The sequence below is a fragment of the Astatotilapia calliptera genome, chromosome 10, assembly GCF_964374335.1.
Source record: "Astatotilapia calliptera chromosome 10, fAstCal68.1, whole genome shotgun sequence".
Classification (NCBI taxonomy): Eukaryota; Metazoa; Chordata; class Actinopteri; order Cichliformes; family Cichlidae; genus Astatotilapia; species Astatotilapia calliptera.
This window is the reverse complement of record NC_137431.1, coordinates 25230680-25250020: the sequence shown is the minus strand read 5'-3', so window position 1 is coordinate 25250020 and position 19341 is coordinate 25230680. Positions and strand designations below refer to the sequence as shown.

The window sequence follows — 19341 nt, the reverse complement described above, 5'->3', positions numbered from 1 at the left end:
AGTTTAATTTTATTCCCCATATTACAGATTCTTTATACTATTTACAATATGAAATTTAGACATCAGTCAATCAATCAAATTATCTTGTCTGGTCCAACGAGTCTCAATTTTGCCATAAGTCATAAGTCAAACTTGCCATAGTCAGATGGTTCAGTTAGAAACAGGATGAAACCAAACACCTTACTGCAGCGTTCTTGGCTGCACATCCATGATAAATAATTGCCAGTAAATTTAAATTTTTTGAGCCTGGAGTGTTTATTGAAATTTCTGAGAAATAATAATAAAAATGATTAAAAAAAAGAAATTCCAGTTTGCATAAGTTACATGAGTTTCTTTTTAGATTACTTTTGCTACATCTGACATTGTATACATCAGGTTTTAATGGAAAAAGCACAAAATTACACTGAGATGTGATTTTGAAGTATAGGGATCAAAAACGTATCAAATATACATTTGGCATCAAAGGGTCACAAATACCGTACACGTGAAAGTTTTAGCCTTTTTAGAGCCACTGTGATCGGTGTACTTTATTGGTAATGTGACGACAGTGAAATCACCGTATGCAGAAAAACACGAGACATTGCTGAAATTACACATATTTTCTAAGACTTACCCTCCTGTACCGCATCTATTTTATATGTGGATGTCTCATTAAATGGGAATGTTTTCAGAATATATTTGTACATTTTTTCCATACAATAGTTTTACTGTCCCGGCCAAATTGAGATCACACTGTATGTGTGTGGCCCATGAACGATTATAAGTTTGACTGGAGAGCCTCAACTTTTCCTCCTTTTGATACCTGCAACAAAAAAAATTCGCAGGAGACTCTAGACTCGCACTAATTAGCAAATGTTATCAGGCTCATGTAGCATCACAAAGCCGCTTGCATGGTCCTACCTTTTTATTTATTCAGCAGCAGAAAGGAAATTTTACTCTCCTCTCCCCTGTACTTTATTCTCCCTCGGTTTATTGGTAGAGCAGCAAACACCTCATAAATCAAACTATCAAATTCAACTCACTTTACTGTGACACTGCAGAAAGATTTTTATAGTGACCTTTGACATTTCTCTACCCCTCTAGAGTCTACACAAGAGTTTTGGTGATTCTAGATTTCTTTGGTAATGAGAAAGTAACTAAATGCTGATGATTATGGTAGAAAAGCTTAGCCTAGTTTTTGTCAAAGAGATATTTTATTTTTGTTTCAGCTGAAAGCTGGTATTAAAAATCTAATCTACTTCGGCTAAAGCCAGAGTAAAATAAAGATCTTTGTTAAATCAGCTGTGTTTGTGTAATGAACAGAGAGGCAGAGAGTTTAATGTACACAGAAAGCACTGCTTTATTGACTGCACTGGACTGGACTGGTCTGGACTGGGTTGGATGGGACTGGGACTCCATCAGATGAAGTTGAGAGGAGGAAGGGAGCAGAGTGGGTTGGGTCAGGTTGGGGAGGCACGGGGTGGGCAGGGGCATAGTGGGATGCAGCCATCATTAAGGCAACACAAACAGCATGCAGATACAGTCACAGGAAACATCATCATCATCATCATCATCATATTGCTTTTCAAAGTCTCGCTTAAAACATCGAAATTGTACAAAAAGGAAGAAAATAGGTTTTTCGCACTAATGAAAAATACATTTTTTGATTTTTTTCCCTCCTACAAAGAAGATTCTAATACAAGAAAATAAATATAGCAAAAAAAGCCAAAAAATAATTTAAAATAGCTCTTCTTTTTCATATATGTTCAATAGTTCTCTTTGCTATTAACAAATGGCACAACATTCTTTGAAACAAAGAATACAGAAGGATAAACTCCTGCAACATTCATATTATTATATTGAAGAACCGATGCAGAGTGGAGGACAAACTGGACATGACAGCAGAGATTTTAACCGTTTTATAAGGACAAATAAAGACAGCAGGAGGAGGAAAAATGTGTCCGAGCTCTGCTTTGAATAGACAGCGCCGATTGGCTTCATGTCGTTTAAATACAACCAATAAGATTCAGGATAAGGATGTCCAATTGTACTTAAGTATGTCATGAGAAAGTAGAAATGAGGGAGAGAGGGAGACTCCTATCTTGTCACAAAAATGGAGATTCAAGGGTGATGTTTAAAAGTTGCTCTTTGGAGGTTGCCAAAAAAAAGCTAATTTAAATTTCTACTTATTTAAACCTGAGGGTGAAACCTTTTTTTGTTGTTGTTGTATTTAATGAGTCAGGAACTGTCTGCTCTGCACAGAAGAAACGTGCTGAGGGAGAATGGTGAAAACAAAAGCCAAAGAAATACATCAATCAGATAGAAAGTTACACAAAATTAAGGAGAGCAAGAGAGACGGACTGACTGGGGAATGAAGAGAGATCAGAGTGGCAAAATGCAATACATGCAGAGTACAGTACAGAGCGAGGTACCCCACATCTGTTCTGGCACTTCATCCACATTGAGCCATCAATTTTTAACGTTCAGCAGTAACTAGAACAGATGAACGTTGGCTTTTGGTTTCCTGCAGCTGAGCCTTTTGGAAGACAACACGCCTGGTCAGGAGACATGTCAAAGCACTTAAGAAGATGGCCTTTCACCTGTCTGTGATTAATCATTTTAAACGTCACTGCATTTAATCATATAACCGGCACACTGTTTTTAAGTTTGCTTATATTGTGTAGAGACCTTATAAATTTTAAAAGGTTTGACCTGCTGCGACCAGCATTTTTCCCCTTTTGGATTTTCACCTATCGGGCAAAAGGACGCTGGTTTGAGACCAGGTATAAACACAGGTCCCCTTTGGGGGATGGGCCATCCAGCATAAAAATCCAATATGTGGAGCTACCCAGAAAGGGAGTTAAAGAGCAGCTCCTTCTTAGCATCACAATAATACAGAACACCATCATATAATGTCCCCTAGGCTATAATAACCTCGGCTGACACTCAGCAGAGGAACCGGTCCACCCGTCCTCCTGGTGACCAGATATTGGCTGTGATGCAGCTTTGTTGCAGGATGAAGACGTGATTAGCGCTCATCCCATCGTTCAGGCTTTTAATGTGGCTGTAGATGTACCGAGATGTACCACAATTTTGTGCGAATGTTTTCTAAAGGTGTGTGCGACAAAACGAAGAGTCATAAATTCTTATTTCTGTGGGGGTGTGAAGGTTGAGGCTGCACCTCTCAATTGATGTTCCCAATGGAAAAACATGAGCTGTGAGCTTGATTGCAAGGTATGCATTAATCAAGCGTGACAGCTGAAGCCCCTGACGGATGTGAGGACTCACAAGAAACTGAATTTATTTGTGTTTTCCATCCGTCTGTCTCCCTTTCTCTCCTCGTCTGTGTGTTCGTACGAGCGCATTATTCAAGCAGAAACTTTTTTCATTTCTCGCAAAGAGTTTGTAGCATCTAATTATAGAAAATTGCTTCTCTCTGTTCCTTTCACATTTGTTTGGACACACCTTTAAGAGCGGAGAAGGAGTTCAGAAGAACAAAGGGACGGAGGTGCAAACTATGTTTAGTTTTAACTAGAATTATGCCAGTGGACTCTCTCTATTTTGCCTCCTGTGACCACATAAAACTAACAGAACACCCTTAAGCATACAGAGGGATCCAATTTAGGCAATCACAACACCTGTTGGTTCCCTGCAAGTATCGAATCTGGGATAAACACAAGAAGTGACTCAGAGGCAGGAGATAAACATTTGCGTGAATGAGTCAGCTCATGAAACGAGAGAAGAAGAACAAAAAAGTGGGGAAATGGATAAAAATGGAAGGAATCAAGGAGGAGGATTAAAGCGAGACAGATGGACTGCGTGGTGGAAATTACAAGCGGGAGAAGCAGAGACACAGTGCAGACGGCCTCTTAACAAATTATTTTAACCTGCATCTGAAATCCATTCTGCCTCGGCGCGATGTAGCCAGATTACATTTACACCTGCAAAACAGTGTTGAAATCGCTTTCTTTCCTGTTGCACTTTGGGCGAGCTTCCTGGCTGAACTCAGAACAGACGCTGGGAGACGGCTGGTTTGTCTAAATGGATCTTGGGAGTGTTTTTTTGGATTTACACTTCAATTTGTATGCTGTTATGTGGATGTCTGAACCTCACAGGAGCGCGATGGAAAAACCAGATGTAAAGACAGTTGAATAAACTGTTCATTTGGTGGGTGAGGCAGTGTGAAAAAGCGGGACTTTCCAGGTTTTCCAGGTTTCAAGTGAGATTTCCAAAAGTAAACATTAAAACAGACTGGATTCCAAACCTGGATCTTTTTATTGGTATGAGCTGTTGGCTAAAAGTATCTTTTTCTATGAACATAAACAACCAGAGTGTAAAACTGAAAGTGGATAAATGAAAATCTGGTCTTCATTGTGATTTTTAAAGGACAAAGTTGGTGTTATGATATATTTTTTTTCCTTATTTGAACAAATCCTAGAAAAATACCAAAGCCATCAGCGGTTTATTACAAAGATTTTCAGACATCTTAGACATGATGGGGTCTGTTAGCATCACAGCTACAAAAAGAGCCTCTTTCACATTCATTTTACTGTTGTTACAATGCCTTAAGCTCCCACTTTCAGAGAGTTTTTTCCACTGTTGGATCTGTGTGATGTCAAAAAGAGGGGCCATGCCTAATATGGCAGCTCTGGCTGTGAACACAGAAGCTTTAACTTGAAAGGAGCTAATAACTGTTTCAGAGTTGGGATGAACCTCGGCCTAGTAAGATAGAGAATGGTTAGTTTTAAGAGTTTTAAACTCTGTTTAAAGAATTGTTTGGTAATGGCCTTTAATTTATGCTCTAATTAGCTTCATATCACGAAGTTCTGGTGATTAATAATATATTCTGACGTAAAACTGAATCGTTTTGTAAGCCGTTTAAAATGGAAGCATCTCTGCTCGGCGCTCCCGATTTGAGTTTTTACATTTTTCAAAGACAAATCTTGGACGGGGACCCAGCTGTGTGAGGCGAGAGAGCGAGAGGAGGCACAAGGAGGGGAAAGGGAGGGCCTGGTACTGTTTATATTAGCTGCTTGTTAACCTGACTGTACGGACAGGCTCCAAACAGAATGCAGAGGAAAGAACAAGTTGTACTCTTTTGTCTTTCTTTGGCTCCAGTTCAGCGAACAGTCTCCCTCCTCTCCTTCTTTCTAAACAACTCTCCCCTTTCCCGCACTTTCCCTCTTTTCAAGCCAGAGTTAAGCAAAGCTGAGTGCAATGTTTTCAGCTCCTCGTGCGTCTGTCATTATTTGTCCTTAAAGCTATAGGTGTCCTTCTTCTTTTTTGATCACCTTTAAAAAACCATGTGCCAAGGGCCAAGGAGGCTGATCACCGGACAGGGAGAGGAAGAGTTGTGGGCAGGAGGGAGACAACAGGGTGATTGTTTTTAGGGGATTCAGGATGGAGAAGAAGAGGGGAGTTTGCTGGTGGTGGGAGGAGGAGGAGGACGAGGAAGTTGCTGGATGGTGGATGCAGAGTAAGGTACGCAGTGGGTACAGACGGGAGATTTAGTCTGAAAAGATTTCTCCGAGCTGCTGTGGAGGATGACGCGATCACACAGGTAGAGCATCAATCGCTCTTTGGTTCCACCTTCAGTCACCAAGCGATGCTGGACACAAACAGTGTCTCCCCCCCCCCCACACCTAAAAAAAGGCACAAAAATAGAAGCAATGCTTTTCGGATGAGTGCTTCTTGAGGTTTGTTGCAGGCTTTGATCCAAAAAAGCAACGCGGTGCTATCAGATTGCTGCTGCATTTACCATTACATTAAAAAAAGGCAGCAAATCTTCACTGCTGTGAAGCTGAACCTGGGGAATGAATATCTGCCATTTCTGATAAATTAACCAAATAAATTTTTAAGATGCGACTGATTGAGTCTCGAGCTCTGAAGGTTGAGTTTTACTTGAGATCAGTTTCTTCCTCGGCAGCAGCTCCGGTTGTGCGACTAAACCTCCGATCTGTGGAGTGTGTGTCTGGGTTCTGGATGCTGAGACCTTTAAGCCATAACTTTGCTGTAACGGAGAGGAGAGCAAAGCGCCAGTAAAAACAGTAGAAGCAGATAATGAGTCAGCTTTCTAGTCTGATACGTGCCACAGCGGCTAGATAAGCATTATAAAAGGAAAAAAAACAAAACAAACAGCTTGCAAAAGCCTCTTTAAAACACAGAAAATGAAAATGTCTAGTAGTAGTAGTTGAACAGTAATATACATTATTGTAGATGAGTATAAACTCCAGCGGTAGGTAGGTGGGCGGCTTTGTACGGCTGGTGTAGGGCAGCGAAACAAGGACTAGGCATTGATACCAGAAACAGGAAGCACTAAGCAATCTCTATTGTCATGTGGATACATTTTTCGACAGACCTGCAATTTTCTGCTTTACAGACATTTCAAGACTTCTGATCTAATCCTGCTTTTATTACTGGACTGCTGTCCCTTGTCGCTTGCAGGTATTTATTTCCTAAGCAATACCCAGTCCTGCTTTCACTGATCCCACTACAGCCTCAGACCACTTTCTGGATGAAGGAGCAACCACAGAAGAAGAAACGACATCTTATGAACTGCATCCCAATGCCCTCGTGGTTCCCCAGAACCACCTCAGTGCAATAAATGACTTTAAATTGTAGAAATCCAACTTTTTACCACCCACTAGGAGCAATCATGGAATTCAAAGCCCCGTTTTTAATGTCGTCGTTCACCAGAACTGAACATTGCTGTCATTTCTGGATCACCCTAAACTGCTTTTCTTGCTAATGGAAAGCTGTAAATGTGACCCTTCACCCAGCTGAGGGGGTTCTGAGGAGCCCAGCCCTGCTGGTGCACTGATGTTTTACAACAGAGTCAGTACAGTAAACGGCAGCTGTGCGCAGGCGAGGTTCCAATTACCTGCAAGCAATCGGTCTAGTGGAAAGCATCACTGTGTGTAGGTGTGTTTCTAACCTGCCATTATGTGCTTGATGCCCGTCAGTTTATTTCCGTGGTGCAGCGTCAGTGCCAACACCTGAGGGAAGAGTTCTGCTCTCAACATACAGCAAGCTGAGGACTGTACAGCTTTTCCGTTGCACATTTTATTGCCTCTCTAAGTGGTGACTTATCATAGAGGAACGTGACCTACCGACACGGATGCTCCGAGTATGAAGATAAAAACTTTCACACTGCGTCTAATTTTATGGGACACAACCCAAATAGATAGACAGAGAGCGCGAGAAACCCCCTGCACTAGATCTCCTTTCAGTGTGGATATTCGACCTGACAGAGTTGCAAAATTCAAAGATCATCAGAGCACATTCGGGCTGCGAGCCAACACCCACACTGGCGTACCACACAGAGGATAGCAATGCTTTGAAGTTGCATTCTAGCAGATATTGATAAAAAGAACCTGCAAGAGACTCCAGTCTACATTATCTACGAAGCGGAAGGAGAGGGCATTGAAGCCACACTGTAAATATAGAATAATAACCAGTTATGTTTGCTAAGGCTGCACAGTATCAAGGCAAAAAAAAAAAAAAAGAAGATCAGAAGTACAATTTGCTTTGTTTTTGTGTGGAATCTCACCATCACCCAGCAGGAAATCTTATATACTGCTAACCAGCTCCACTAATTTAGCCCCAAATGAGTATTTTTCAGTCCTTTTTTTGTCCTTCAGGCACTGTGCAGCCTCAGCCTTTGCTACTACATGTTAAGGCCATACATGTGAGGCCTTGTCTAAAACCACTGTCTACAACGTCAGGCTACTCTGAACATTGAATATTGAAACCAAGATTACATTTTTCTGTCTTAGCAACACATGAATGGTAACGAACACCTGGCTGAGGATTCGGAGGCGACACGTCACCGCGTCCTCGCATCGGAACACGAGCTTTGTTGCTCTTTTTTTGTCGTTACTGTAATGTGTCAGCTGTAATAGCCATCGTAGAAGTCCCAAGTTCTCCGCCTGTCCTCGCAAGACTGTGACGCAACAATGCGAGTGCTTCTACCATGGCTACACCTGAAGGGACGAAGAGGGGACAGAGACGCAGCGCTGTCACCTGACCTGTGATAATACTCTCCTGCTGTTGGGGAGGGGGTGGCGTTTCGCTCTGAGTAAACTCATGCTTCCTGATGCAGTCAGGACCACATATACATAACAAAAACTTTTACATTGTAACCCTGTTATACCAGCTCTGGGGTTTGTGTAAGCGTCTATGTGTGTGTGTGTGTGTGTGTGTGTGTGTGTGTGTGTGTGCATGTGTGTAAGTGTGAGAGAGAGAGCTGTATGTTGTGTGATCAGTTCAGCAGCACTGGCTTTTTTCTTTTTTTTTTCCCTTTTTTGGAGGGGGTTAATACATGCGAGTGTGTTTAACAACCATCACCGGGCATTTCCTGTGGGAATCCCCCCGTGAATGCAGATCTATCCAGGTTGGGAATTAAAAGCGCCCCCTGGGTTAGAGGAGGTCGAATCACATCTGCTGACCTGGACATCACTGTTCGAGCGGTCTGACAGCTTAGTATGTTTGCGTAGATAAGACTGAAATATGCTGCCTTGTAACACAGATCTGTTCTTTGGCATGGTTACTCCAGAAAACCGGGGAGAAGCTGTTCATACAGGAAAACGGAGAAAGTAGAATGGACTTGGGCCTCTGTTTAAATGTGTGTTCATCAGGCCTGGGTCAAGCAGCCCTTAAAATCAAATCTTTAAGTCATCCCAGTTTGGTGAGACCCAAAAGACAGTTCCATCTGTTAGCCGATACTATCTGACCTCAGATCAGATGGGTTAAAGTGGGACTGTTGAACCCAGGGCTGATGGTCGTATGCTGTACTGAGAGAAGGAGCATGCTCAGTAGTAGTCGTGTTGGAGTTCAAACAGTGAAGCTTTCCAAATAAGGAAGTTTCTAGACAAACACACATCACTTCATATATTTATATATATATATACTGTATATGATATAAAATGTGTGTGTGTGTATATATATATATATGTATATATATATATATATATATCTACGTCTTTCGTTGCTTTTCCATAAATTCTTAACCTTTTATTGTTCTTTTTTATAAGTTTTTTTTTAACCCCTGAGAATACCACGGACTGCTTTAAGTACAAAATACAACTCTCTGAGAAAAACAAGAACGGCTCATGTGTTTCGTTTTTAAAAAACAAAAACAAATTTACAATCAAATCAATTCAGGGACTTAAGAGCGCAGGCCTCTGAAGCTGATTATTACACTGTCTACGTCCATCTAGTAGGAACAAGACGTGCCTCAGAGCCATCAGTTATGAAAGCTTGGCCACGTCAAACAAAAGCGGCTGCCACCTTGGTGCCTGACAGTGTTTACGTCTTCATAGAACAAAATAATAAGCTGCATAGGTACACGTGGGTGATCTGACTAATAAAAGTGACTAATTTCCTCTAATTTTACATATAGTTTTATGTATATCCACATGCACTGAATGCATTCCAAGTGATCCCGCTTCCACTGGACACATAAATAGCAACATCAGAATGCCAAAACTGAGGATTCCTCCTCTTATGAACCAAAGCAGAATTTCAGCTGCTTTTGAGGTTGAATTTGTGTCACATGATGTCAGCTGCTGTAGCAAGAATTTACCCATGAACTACACAATGCATGGCCACCCTAACCACTCTGAAACTGTTTATAAAACACGTCTCTCAGGCTTGGCTTACATGAACACAGCTACCCACTCCATATGAAAAAGCAAAACTGTACTGCTGATTAACCAAACCCCAAAATGAATACTATTTGCAGTAATGTGCATGAAATTTTAAATAAGAGGTCTAATTTTCAATGGCAGCAACATTGTGCCCGCAGTGTAACTGGCCAAACTCTGGTTATTGATGGCTCTGGGCTGCAGTGATGTAACATAAGGGGGCACAGAGCAGCAGGCAGCTCTTTGCACTGAAAGCACGATGTTGCTCTGCGTTGCAAGCTGCTGCATATGCTCTGTTGATAAATGGCAAGTGATGCATTTCCATCCTTTCAGGCACTACACAATTGTTAAGGTGACAAGGAGCCCAATGCCAGCTACGCTCAGTAGCCACTCCAATGGGATTTCCTTTTGGCTTGATTGTTACAAATCCGATTGACAAACGACTGATTGATCTACTCAGCGATTGTTTGGTTGATTTGGAAAGTTGGCGGCGATTGAGGGGGACGCAGGGCCACAGGGCAAGTGAAAGAAAGGCACAGAGTTTGTACGACGATTTTTCTCCAAAGACCCGGGAGTTAAAAGAACGCGGAATTAGGAAGAATTTGAAAGCAGCTGACAAAAAGTCAGACCAAATATTTCAACGGCGGCTGTGAGCAAAAGGGATCCGCTTATGGTAGTTTGTGTGTGAGTATGTTTGTGTGTGTCTGTGTGAAAATCTGAATGAGCACCAGGGTTGGGGTCAATGTGTTCGCTATTCAGAAACTGGCAAAGCTGGAGATTTGTAGATTTTTTTTGTTGTTGTTGTTTTTTCTTTTATGAACTAAAACGTGAAAATGAATTTGAGAATGAAGGATTCAGTGTACATTTTTCAAACCGAGTCAACGAGGGAGGAAAATTGACCCCAACCCTGAATGAGCATCTATTATACACACAAGTGCTTACATTACAGCTCTTATGACTAGCTATGTTGTGCTTTTCAAGGCTGAATACAAGTTGTCACCCGCTGTACATATTCAGACCAACTCTGGTGTGAAATTGTCTTTTCCACTGAACATATTCAAGAAAACAAGCACTCACTGGATGCAACTCGGGCCACAAAGGCCGAGAATGAAGCATACCCTGAAACCAGCTTGAATAATAATAATAATTATAATAATAATGCCCCAAAGTGTTTGTTCCCAAGTCTGGCAGATACCACAGACATGAGGCCAGAACTGGGTGCTTCGTTCGACGCCCAGAAATGAAATGATTCTGAAATATACAACACAAAAAAAAAAAAAAACAAGAGAAAGAGACTGAAGGTAATGTTTGTTTTCAATCTGCTGAATGCATCACATCTTATGATAAGCTAACAACAAACTGCAGTCCAGTGGAGAAGCTTTTCTGTATGATAGGCAAACGGCTACATTCAAATCCCCTCCGTCCTAAAAAACAGAGCAGGTTAGGAGCTGGGGATTTTCCACTGATGGATGCGATCGGGATTTTGGTTGAACAAAGCGATCCAGCCGTGTTTTTATAGACTGTATGCTGGGCACAGGTGGGAAAAAACAAAAACAAAAAACAATTAGCCAGCGGGATTCTGCTTGGATAACTGCTTGTGTGTATTTGTCTATTGGAAACTCAGTACTTTAGGAAGCCAGCACGCTTCTTCTCAGCAGGTCCTCGTTCCCGGAGTGCAACTGCGGCAGGCGGAGCTTGCGCCCACCAGTGCGCGTGTCCGAATCGCTCTGCTCGCCGTCAGAGAAGTAGCCATCAGTCTCAGCAGCGTCTAACAGGGATACGTCTTTCCCTGCGAGTGGCAGGTTCATGGACTCGAACCCCGCTACACCTCCGGTGACGCCCCTCCCTCTTGATTTACCCTGGCGGGACAGACGGTGCCGCGGGGTCCCGCCACGAAAGATTGTCCCACCGTCGGGAATTGTGAACCCAAGACCAGAGACTGGTGGGTTTGAGCCCACTGTGAAACCAGATCCAGCCACTGATACTACACCATTCCCTGCATGGATGCCATCCCAAGGACTGTTATCCTCCGAGATGTGACAGGAATCCATTTTGGAGATGGGCGGCTGTGGCGGTGGGTCCCTGTGAAGGTCAGAGCTCCTGGTCTGGTGGTGATGGAGGGGGTAGTGCACGGTCTTGGAGGAGCCTTTGTTCTTTTCCCCTTTCCGACTCACGTGGCCAGACTTTTCCTCCGCCATGCTCGCCCAGAGCCTCTTTGCGGTGGAGGGGCTGCCGCCTGCGGACGCAGCAGCTGCAGACAGGAGCGTCTGAGGCTGGGCTGGAGCGGATGGTTGTGCACGAACACGGGGCTTGTTGCTCCCTCTCGGTTTGCGCCCCAACTGGGGTGTTTTCCAGGTGGACTGCATGGAGTTCTCCATCATTAGGTTGAGCAGGCTCTCTTCGCCCTGCAGGAGCTGGATGAAAAGAGGAGAAAGGTAAGAAAGGGCAAAAATTGGTGATGAAAGAGGAAAACGGATGAGGAACAAACAAATCTTTTCATGTTTAAAAGTGAAATAACACAAAATATATAAATGATATAAGCGAAAAGTTGACTGATACAACAGTTAATCTGCTCATTTTTGATTTTGTGGTTTGGAATATTTTGGAACAAAAACTCCCCACCCACTCCCACCTACCCACACGTCCAACAGCTCAGCAGTTTAGACTGTGAGCTGCCGATGTCACAATTTGTTCCTGAGCAAAAAAGCCCGACTAAATGACAAAGCTGATCTGTTCTGACGGCACTCTACATCGTGATCTTTTATTTCTTCAGGGTGTGATTCTGTTGAATCTCTAACACTTTTTGTTTTTAATAAACAAGGCTGGTGTTTATTGATTTTAAACTACACCCCTAATATTAACTTGCGACATGTGGGCTTTGTTTAAATTACATCATTGTTTATTTATGCAGATCTTTGTTTCTGAAAGATATCAGGTTCCTGTTTAATTGGAAAAAATGACTGCGGTTGTGTTTATTGTTCTTTAAGCACATCCAAAAACAGCAGCACAATCTGGTGAGAGCGCTCTGCCAGCCAGCACACAAACAGCACGTTCCTGGGGGGAGAACATCTTTGCTCTGATTAGCAGATCGATCAATTTACAATAAAAAACTAACAAGCTAAACTATATAAAACCACAGCCAATCTAAAGAATCGATGATCAGGTCTTTGTTCAAAGTCAGATGAACTTTTTCAAGTGTCAAAACTACAAACTGACGCTGTGCTGGCTGACTGGCTCACCGCAGACTCGATGAAATGACTGAAACTTGAGTGAAAAGCACCATCATGCAAACTTTTGGACCATCACAAACAGCTGTAGCAGCTGTTTCATGTTGGTATGATGCTGATGATATTCTATATTCCGATCAGAAAAACACATTAGTTCCTTGTTTAATACTTTCTGAATTCCCCAACTTGTTTGTGGCTCTCAGCCCTAAAACTACTGGTTCCCACTTAAGTAACAAATCTTTATAAATGGCTTCATAGAGGTGTTTATGTACACATCAATGTCTAAAACTAATTTAGAATCTAATTTCTAAATCTGAATTTATGTTTCAACATCAAAAAGGTGATAAGTTGAGTCATTGTGACCCCTGTCAGTTCGAGGGACCAGTCTAACCAGACCCAGGATAGGTGGGGTCTGGTTAGACTGGATAGGTGGAGAGCTGGCGCCTCTTTGCTGAGCTCACAGAGGCTACTGAGCGGGGACTCCAGCCACATCCAAGACGATGCTGCTGGAATGTGTCCGCTGGATGAGGAATTTATTGGCGAGGCAGCTGCCTACTGCTCAGTTTTTAAAAAAAATGTATGTAGTCACAAATATGCATGTACACATCTGTTCATTATTTAAAAAGCACAGATTAGCTTCGCCTATGTCCACAGTTGTGGACACAAACGCAACAAAGTTCTGTGGGAAACACTGTGGCCTCTCTCATGTGTTCGGATGGTGATCAAAATATACACAGATGAATTTATGACAGCTTTTTAAAAAAATACTTTTCCATTAATACAAGCACCATTCAGGAATAGTACCAGTGCTCAACTCTAGTTGAAACTAACAAAAAGTAATTAAACTGATCAAATGATTTCTAATATATGTGGAAAAGAAACGCTGGTCGTCCTTGTGGAGTGTTTTAGACTGAATTAATGCATAAAAGTGAAATTCTCTGTGTATGTTTCATTTTCTTGTACACTTTAGCCGTTTTCCCTTCCTCGACTAAGAAGAACGCTTCACTTTTTTACTTATGTAGCTGTTTGTGTCGGCGTGGCCTCTTCACAGGAAAGTCCTTGGCACTCGTTTCGTTCACCGGTGAAGTGGACAGGAATTCAGGTCAAGATGTAACGGTCTACTCACAATGTTGCATTAGCAAACCACTTTTTCTTTTCCAAGTATTGAGCAAGACGTTTGTGTTGTATTCATCTCTTATCATAACATGTAACAGCTGCAGTTCACCTGGTAAAGCAGGCACCCCATTGTACTGAAGGCTTAAGTCCTTACTACAGCAGACCCATTGCTGCGTTTCATTCTTTCTGTCTCTCTCTGCTAACACATCGTCTTCTGTGCCCTCTGCTCCTGAAGCCCTACCTGGTCAGAAAGCAGGCTGCCGCTCTTGTCCCGATGTTGGGCACCCAGAGCCCACTGGCTCAGCATGTCGTCAGCGGTGATCTGAACCGACTGGGCGAGCCAGCTGTCGAACAAAGAGTTGTCCAACGGGAATGACTTTGACAAACCTAAGGAAAGGGGAAGAGGGCACAAGCAGGGAGAGGGGAGGTGCAGGAAGGGAGAGTAAGAGGAAGCAAGAAAAATGGGAGAAAAAATTGGATGAAATTGGTAGAAGTGAATAGAAGGGAAGAGGCAGAAGGGAAGAGGAGGGAGAAAACAAAGCAGACAGGTGAGGAGTGTTGCATATTTTTCATGAATAAGAAAATAAAGGTAAAAGATCGAAAGCCTCCTTTCGATCTGATGTGTTTTAGATTACTGTAATGTTACATATATATCCAAAGGGAGCACGAGCTTCAGGGCAGGAATGGATGGATGGACATTTTTCTTGAGGATTTTCTGGTACAGAGGAGAATTCATGGCTCCATCGATTACAGCAACTGTGATGCTCCTGAAGCAGCAAATCACACTACCACAGCACCACCATGTTTGACTGCTGGTATGATGTTGGACACAAATCTTCGGAAAAGTTCAACTTTTGTCTTGTCAGTCCACAGAATATTTTCCCTAAAGCTTTGGGGATCATGAAAATGTTTTTCTGGTAAATGTGAAACGAGCTTAGTCTCCTCCTTACTGTTGAATCATCAGTCTGTCAGGCACGTTGATTCAACAGGTCTGGCAGTAATGAAGCCTGGGTGTGGCTAGTGAAATTAAACTCAGACAAAATGTATTTAACAATGTAGTTAATCACAGTTAAATCATCAAGGAGGGGCATTAACGACTTCCTCACACAGGGCCAGGTAGGTTAGACTGGTGGGTTTTCGTTTCTCTAAACAAAATCAAATAATAATTTCAAGCCTGCATTTTGTATTTGTCTAATATTCAAACTAAGGAATCAGGAAGGAGGCAAATAATTTTTCTCAGCACTGTATATGTGTAAGTAGAGCAAACACAACAATGGTCTGGATTCGGTGAAAAATTACCAATGAAGGCTTTTGCTTTGTGTTTTAAAGTTTGCATCCAAAATTCGGGAATATCAAAGACAAAGCACTTAAATTAGATGACAACGTCCAAGTAAAAATAGAGTTGATGTCTCCTCGCCAAAAAAAAAGAAAAAAGAAAAAGGATGCGTTTAATGACTTCTCCAACACTGGTGTGTTTACAGGACTATCTCAGCCTGGATTATGTGCAGTGTGAGTGTGTTCAGTATCTGTGTTTGTGTGAGTCTGCAGACAATGCTCCCTCCTTTTAAGTGTTTGCATGTGTGTCTGTATAATTAGGAGATTTTCATGGCTCCTTTTCTATCATTGTGGGCTGTGAGAAGTGCTGCCAAAGCGCCGCATGTCTGTCTGCAGCATTTTAGGATTTCTTCCTCTAATATAAAAGCACAGACAAACTCGTTTTAACAATGTACACACACTTTCACTTGTCAAATATTTAATTTAAGTGGAGAAAGATGGATGGTGGACATGGCGCAATGTTAACAGTTAAAAAGATGATAAAAACAAACCCAACACATAGAACAAGCAAGTGTCAAAAATCCTCACTCATTATATTTTGGAAAACAGAAAGAATCTAACATTTTATAGTTGTGTCAAAATATACAGTGATTATAATTATGTGGTATTTAGTCCACTAAGTGTAAAGTAGTGTTCAAGTGACGGTAATTGCTCAAACACTGCATCACGAAGTGGCCCAAAAGAAAACAGGCAGACAAACACGAGGAAACAAGGCAACTCATCGCAACCATGGATTTCACATAAAGGATAGACATCGCCTTTTGACTAGACTTCAATATCAGTGAGAATCCAGACGTGAGCGGATTTTTCATCTGCAGTCATAAACCGTTTGGGGACAACACACAGACACCGATACGCAAATCAGGATTTATTAACAAACTAATAAAATACTAGAAATTCAATCACTAAAACCAAGCGCAAACATCTTGGACAGGCTGTACCTCACAGCAATAATATTTATTATTTGCCACATAATTCCATTGAAATTCATCAACAGGCACAGACGGCACAATCAAAGCAGAGAGGTCCAATTCAGCAATTCAAATTAGTTTAGGTGAAACCTAGTACACAGACTTGCTAAAGGTGCCTATGTCAGGACACTTACCACCACCCAGATGGATGAGCAGAATTAAAAACCCACCCCCTGGTGAGCTCTTACAAGGGGGAAAACTATCCATGGAGATCAAAACATTTTATTCTTTAGCTGTAAACACGATTACTGTATAACTGAACGTGGGAGTCCACGGGGACCACCGGAGTCCACCTGTTCTCCTTTTTAAATGACCAACCTCTGATATTATCTAGTAGTGAATGTTTAAAAACTCATATATTGCATGAGGCATTCAGTGACACCAATATGACTGCAATCATAACCTATGATACAGTCTGTAGTTGTCTTAATCAGGTACAGGTTTGGGTGTATATACAGTATCATAATAGAGCTCACTTCTACTGTGAGTTGAATGAAGTGCAAATGTTATTGCAAAAAAAAATCTAAGTATGACCTCTCAGGGACTCTGTAGGCATCAAGTGAATAAAAATAATCAAGTTTATTGATCTAATTTAGTCCAACCAAGAGCACTGGGAGATAGTCATACTGTCTTCTGGGACCAAATGCATCTAAATAATCGATAGCAGCCATATGCACATCATCAGGAATGCAGAGAATGAAGACAAAACTTTGCAGAAACTGAAATGTACTCATAAATGTGGATATTTTTGTGATCTGAGCATCTTTCTCTCTTTTATTTTTGCAACCTCCTTGTAAATCATCACTGCTTATAATGATCTGGCAAGCAGGACAGCAGGAGGTGCTGTTAGGGTGCCTTTAACACAAGCTATCTAACACACACACACACACACACACACACACACACACACACACACACACACAGACACGCACACACTGAGCTGGTAGTTTCCATGACGCAGCATGTCTCTGCAGGAATTGAGAGAGCTCAGAGGGAGGGAATAGGTGACGGAAGGAGGGGGAAAAAGACAGTGAAGAAGTGTGAAGAAGACAGGGAGGGGTGATGGAGCAGAAGGGAAATGAGCAGAGTTCAGAGAGAGGAAATCAGGAGACCAACATAAACATGCCACCCTGTTACTATGTCCAGTTTGGTCAGGTACAACATCCATGTACAACATGATTTGTTTAGATGTGATTATTTAACACAAATCCATTCTATTGCATAATAGACAGAAATCTGGTGTATTTTATATGCCTTATGACATCTTACAGACTTATCTGGGAACAATTTTTCATGTCTAACTTATAGCCTGTTGTTGGGTCTGAGTTCTGTCTGTAGTATTTCTGTGTATCATCTTATGGTGGCAGTTGTGGCATGTATAAAAAAAAAACTGATTATGCAATGTCTTTGTTTTTTCAGGACATGTTTTCCACATTTATCCAGGTTTTTCCTCAGCATCTCTCATTTAAGCACAATCTGCCCAGGTACAATAACAGCCACAGTTTATTACCTTATTTTATTTAGTATTTTCCTGTTGTTGCTTTGCATGTGATAAAGAAAAAATGTTAATAAATGTCTGCGAATCAAACCCCCAGTTAAAAATGTTTGCTGATGCTAGAGATATTCCTTTCGTTTCCTATGCATTCATATGTTTTGGATCATCATGCTAACATCAGGAAAGGGAACCTTTAGATATAAACACGAGTATAAATAAACATAAAGTATTGTTTTATTTTCTGTTTAAGGAGACAGGGAAGATAAAGTCCTCAAACAGATTTCCATGAGAAACCTACTAATGGCAACACTTTGTCATTTAAACCAAATTGCAACACTGTTTCTACCTTCTTCTTTTTTTTGGTACAGTCAAGTAATTAGCTGATGCTGCAGTAAAGCTAATGACAAGGAAATATTTCTTTTCCTGGTACTTTTGCAAGCTAATGCTAAGGAAAAAATGGAGTTGGAGTTAGTAAACACTAGGCTGTCTTATGGCACACAGAACAACAAGAATTGCCAGCTAGTGCTAGCTAATGCAATGCAGGGTAAGGGACACACCAGCAGCAGGATAGGGCGAAGACCAGAGCCAGTACATAAGAAAGAGAGCGAAAAGATGCTCCTGTAACTAATATGCTCGTCATTTATGTGCAGCACTTTGTGTCATGTATAACGTTGCAAACACATAGTGTTGGGTTAGTTTGCTAAACTTAGCAATGCTAGGAGTAGTTTTTCCGTGCAAATGTCCACAACTTGGTACAAAATGTGATTACAAATGGCTTCAGTTGCTAGGTTACATTCCAGTTAGTTCAGGCTGCCTGAAATAGCTTGCTTCTGGCATAAGACAGGGTTTTTATTGATGTTTCAGGCTCTGTTGCCACTGATGTTTATACATTTTGGTTGTCTTTGTATTTTGTGTATTCTAGTTTATGCAACTGTGTTGACCGTACTGATGTCTTTCTTTCAGACTTTAAAAATCAGAAATACATTTTCCTAATTAAGGAATGAAGTCAAATAAAGGGACACAATAATGGGAACTAGAATAAAATCTTTTGTTGTTGCCTACCATTTCTTCTTTTTTCACTCTGTGCTACCAATTTGTCCAAAAGCAAATTCATCTCACACATTACTGTTGGCCTCATTATCTTTGTGACCAAAAGGCATCTTGTTTCGTTAGAGCTGTCGTCAGAAGGCACAAACCAATTACTGGATAGTTTTAAGATAACGGATTTGTTTCTCTCTCTGCTGTAAAATCTTCGCTCTCAAATTTCAAAGTCAAGAGAAACACAAGAGATTCTCAGAAATGTTAACCTTGCTTTTATGATCCACTATTTAATAAACTGTTATTTAATAAACAGAGAGCACGTTTTTAATATTTTTAGCAATGTGGTTTAGTTTATTTTTATTCAAGGTTTTATTAAATCTAAAAGCCTTTTAAAGCTCTTTTAAAGTCGCTGTAACTAAGGCAGTGCAGACCAATGTTCTCATCTGGTCTTATTACAGGTATTTGATATCTAAAGGCATCGACTTTATTCACATCTGAAAAAATGACATTTAAAAAAGTAAAGAAGAGACGGG

At 41.3% G+C, this 19341-nt stretch overlaps 1 protein-coding gene across 3 annotated transcripts in view; it reads right to left on the bottom strand.

Annotated features, from left to right (window-relative positions):
• Positions 1-1314: 1314 nt before the first annotated feature.
• jade2 (jade family PHD finger 2) overlaps positions 1315-19341 on the bottom strand; it is a 233884-nt gene continuing 215857 nt past the window's right edge. For all 3 annotated transcript variants that reach the window (XM_080307268.1, XM_026183096.2, XM_026183097.2), the window contains 2 exons: positions 14208-14353; positions 1315-12037 (listed from right to left, as the gene is read on the bottom strand). In XM_080307268.1, coding sequence (XP_080163394.1) covers positions 11252-12037; positions 14208-14353 — 932 coding nt within the window. In that variant the 3' untranslated portion in view covers positions 1315-11251. The remainder of the gene's footprint in view (positions 12038-14207; positions 14354-19341) is intronic.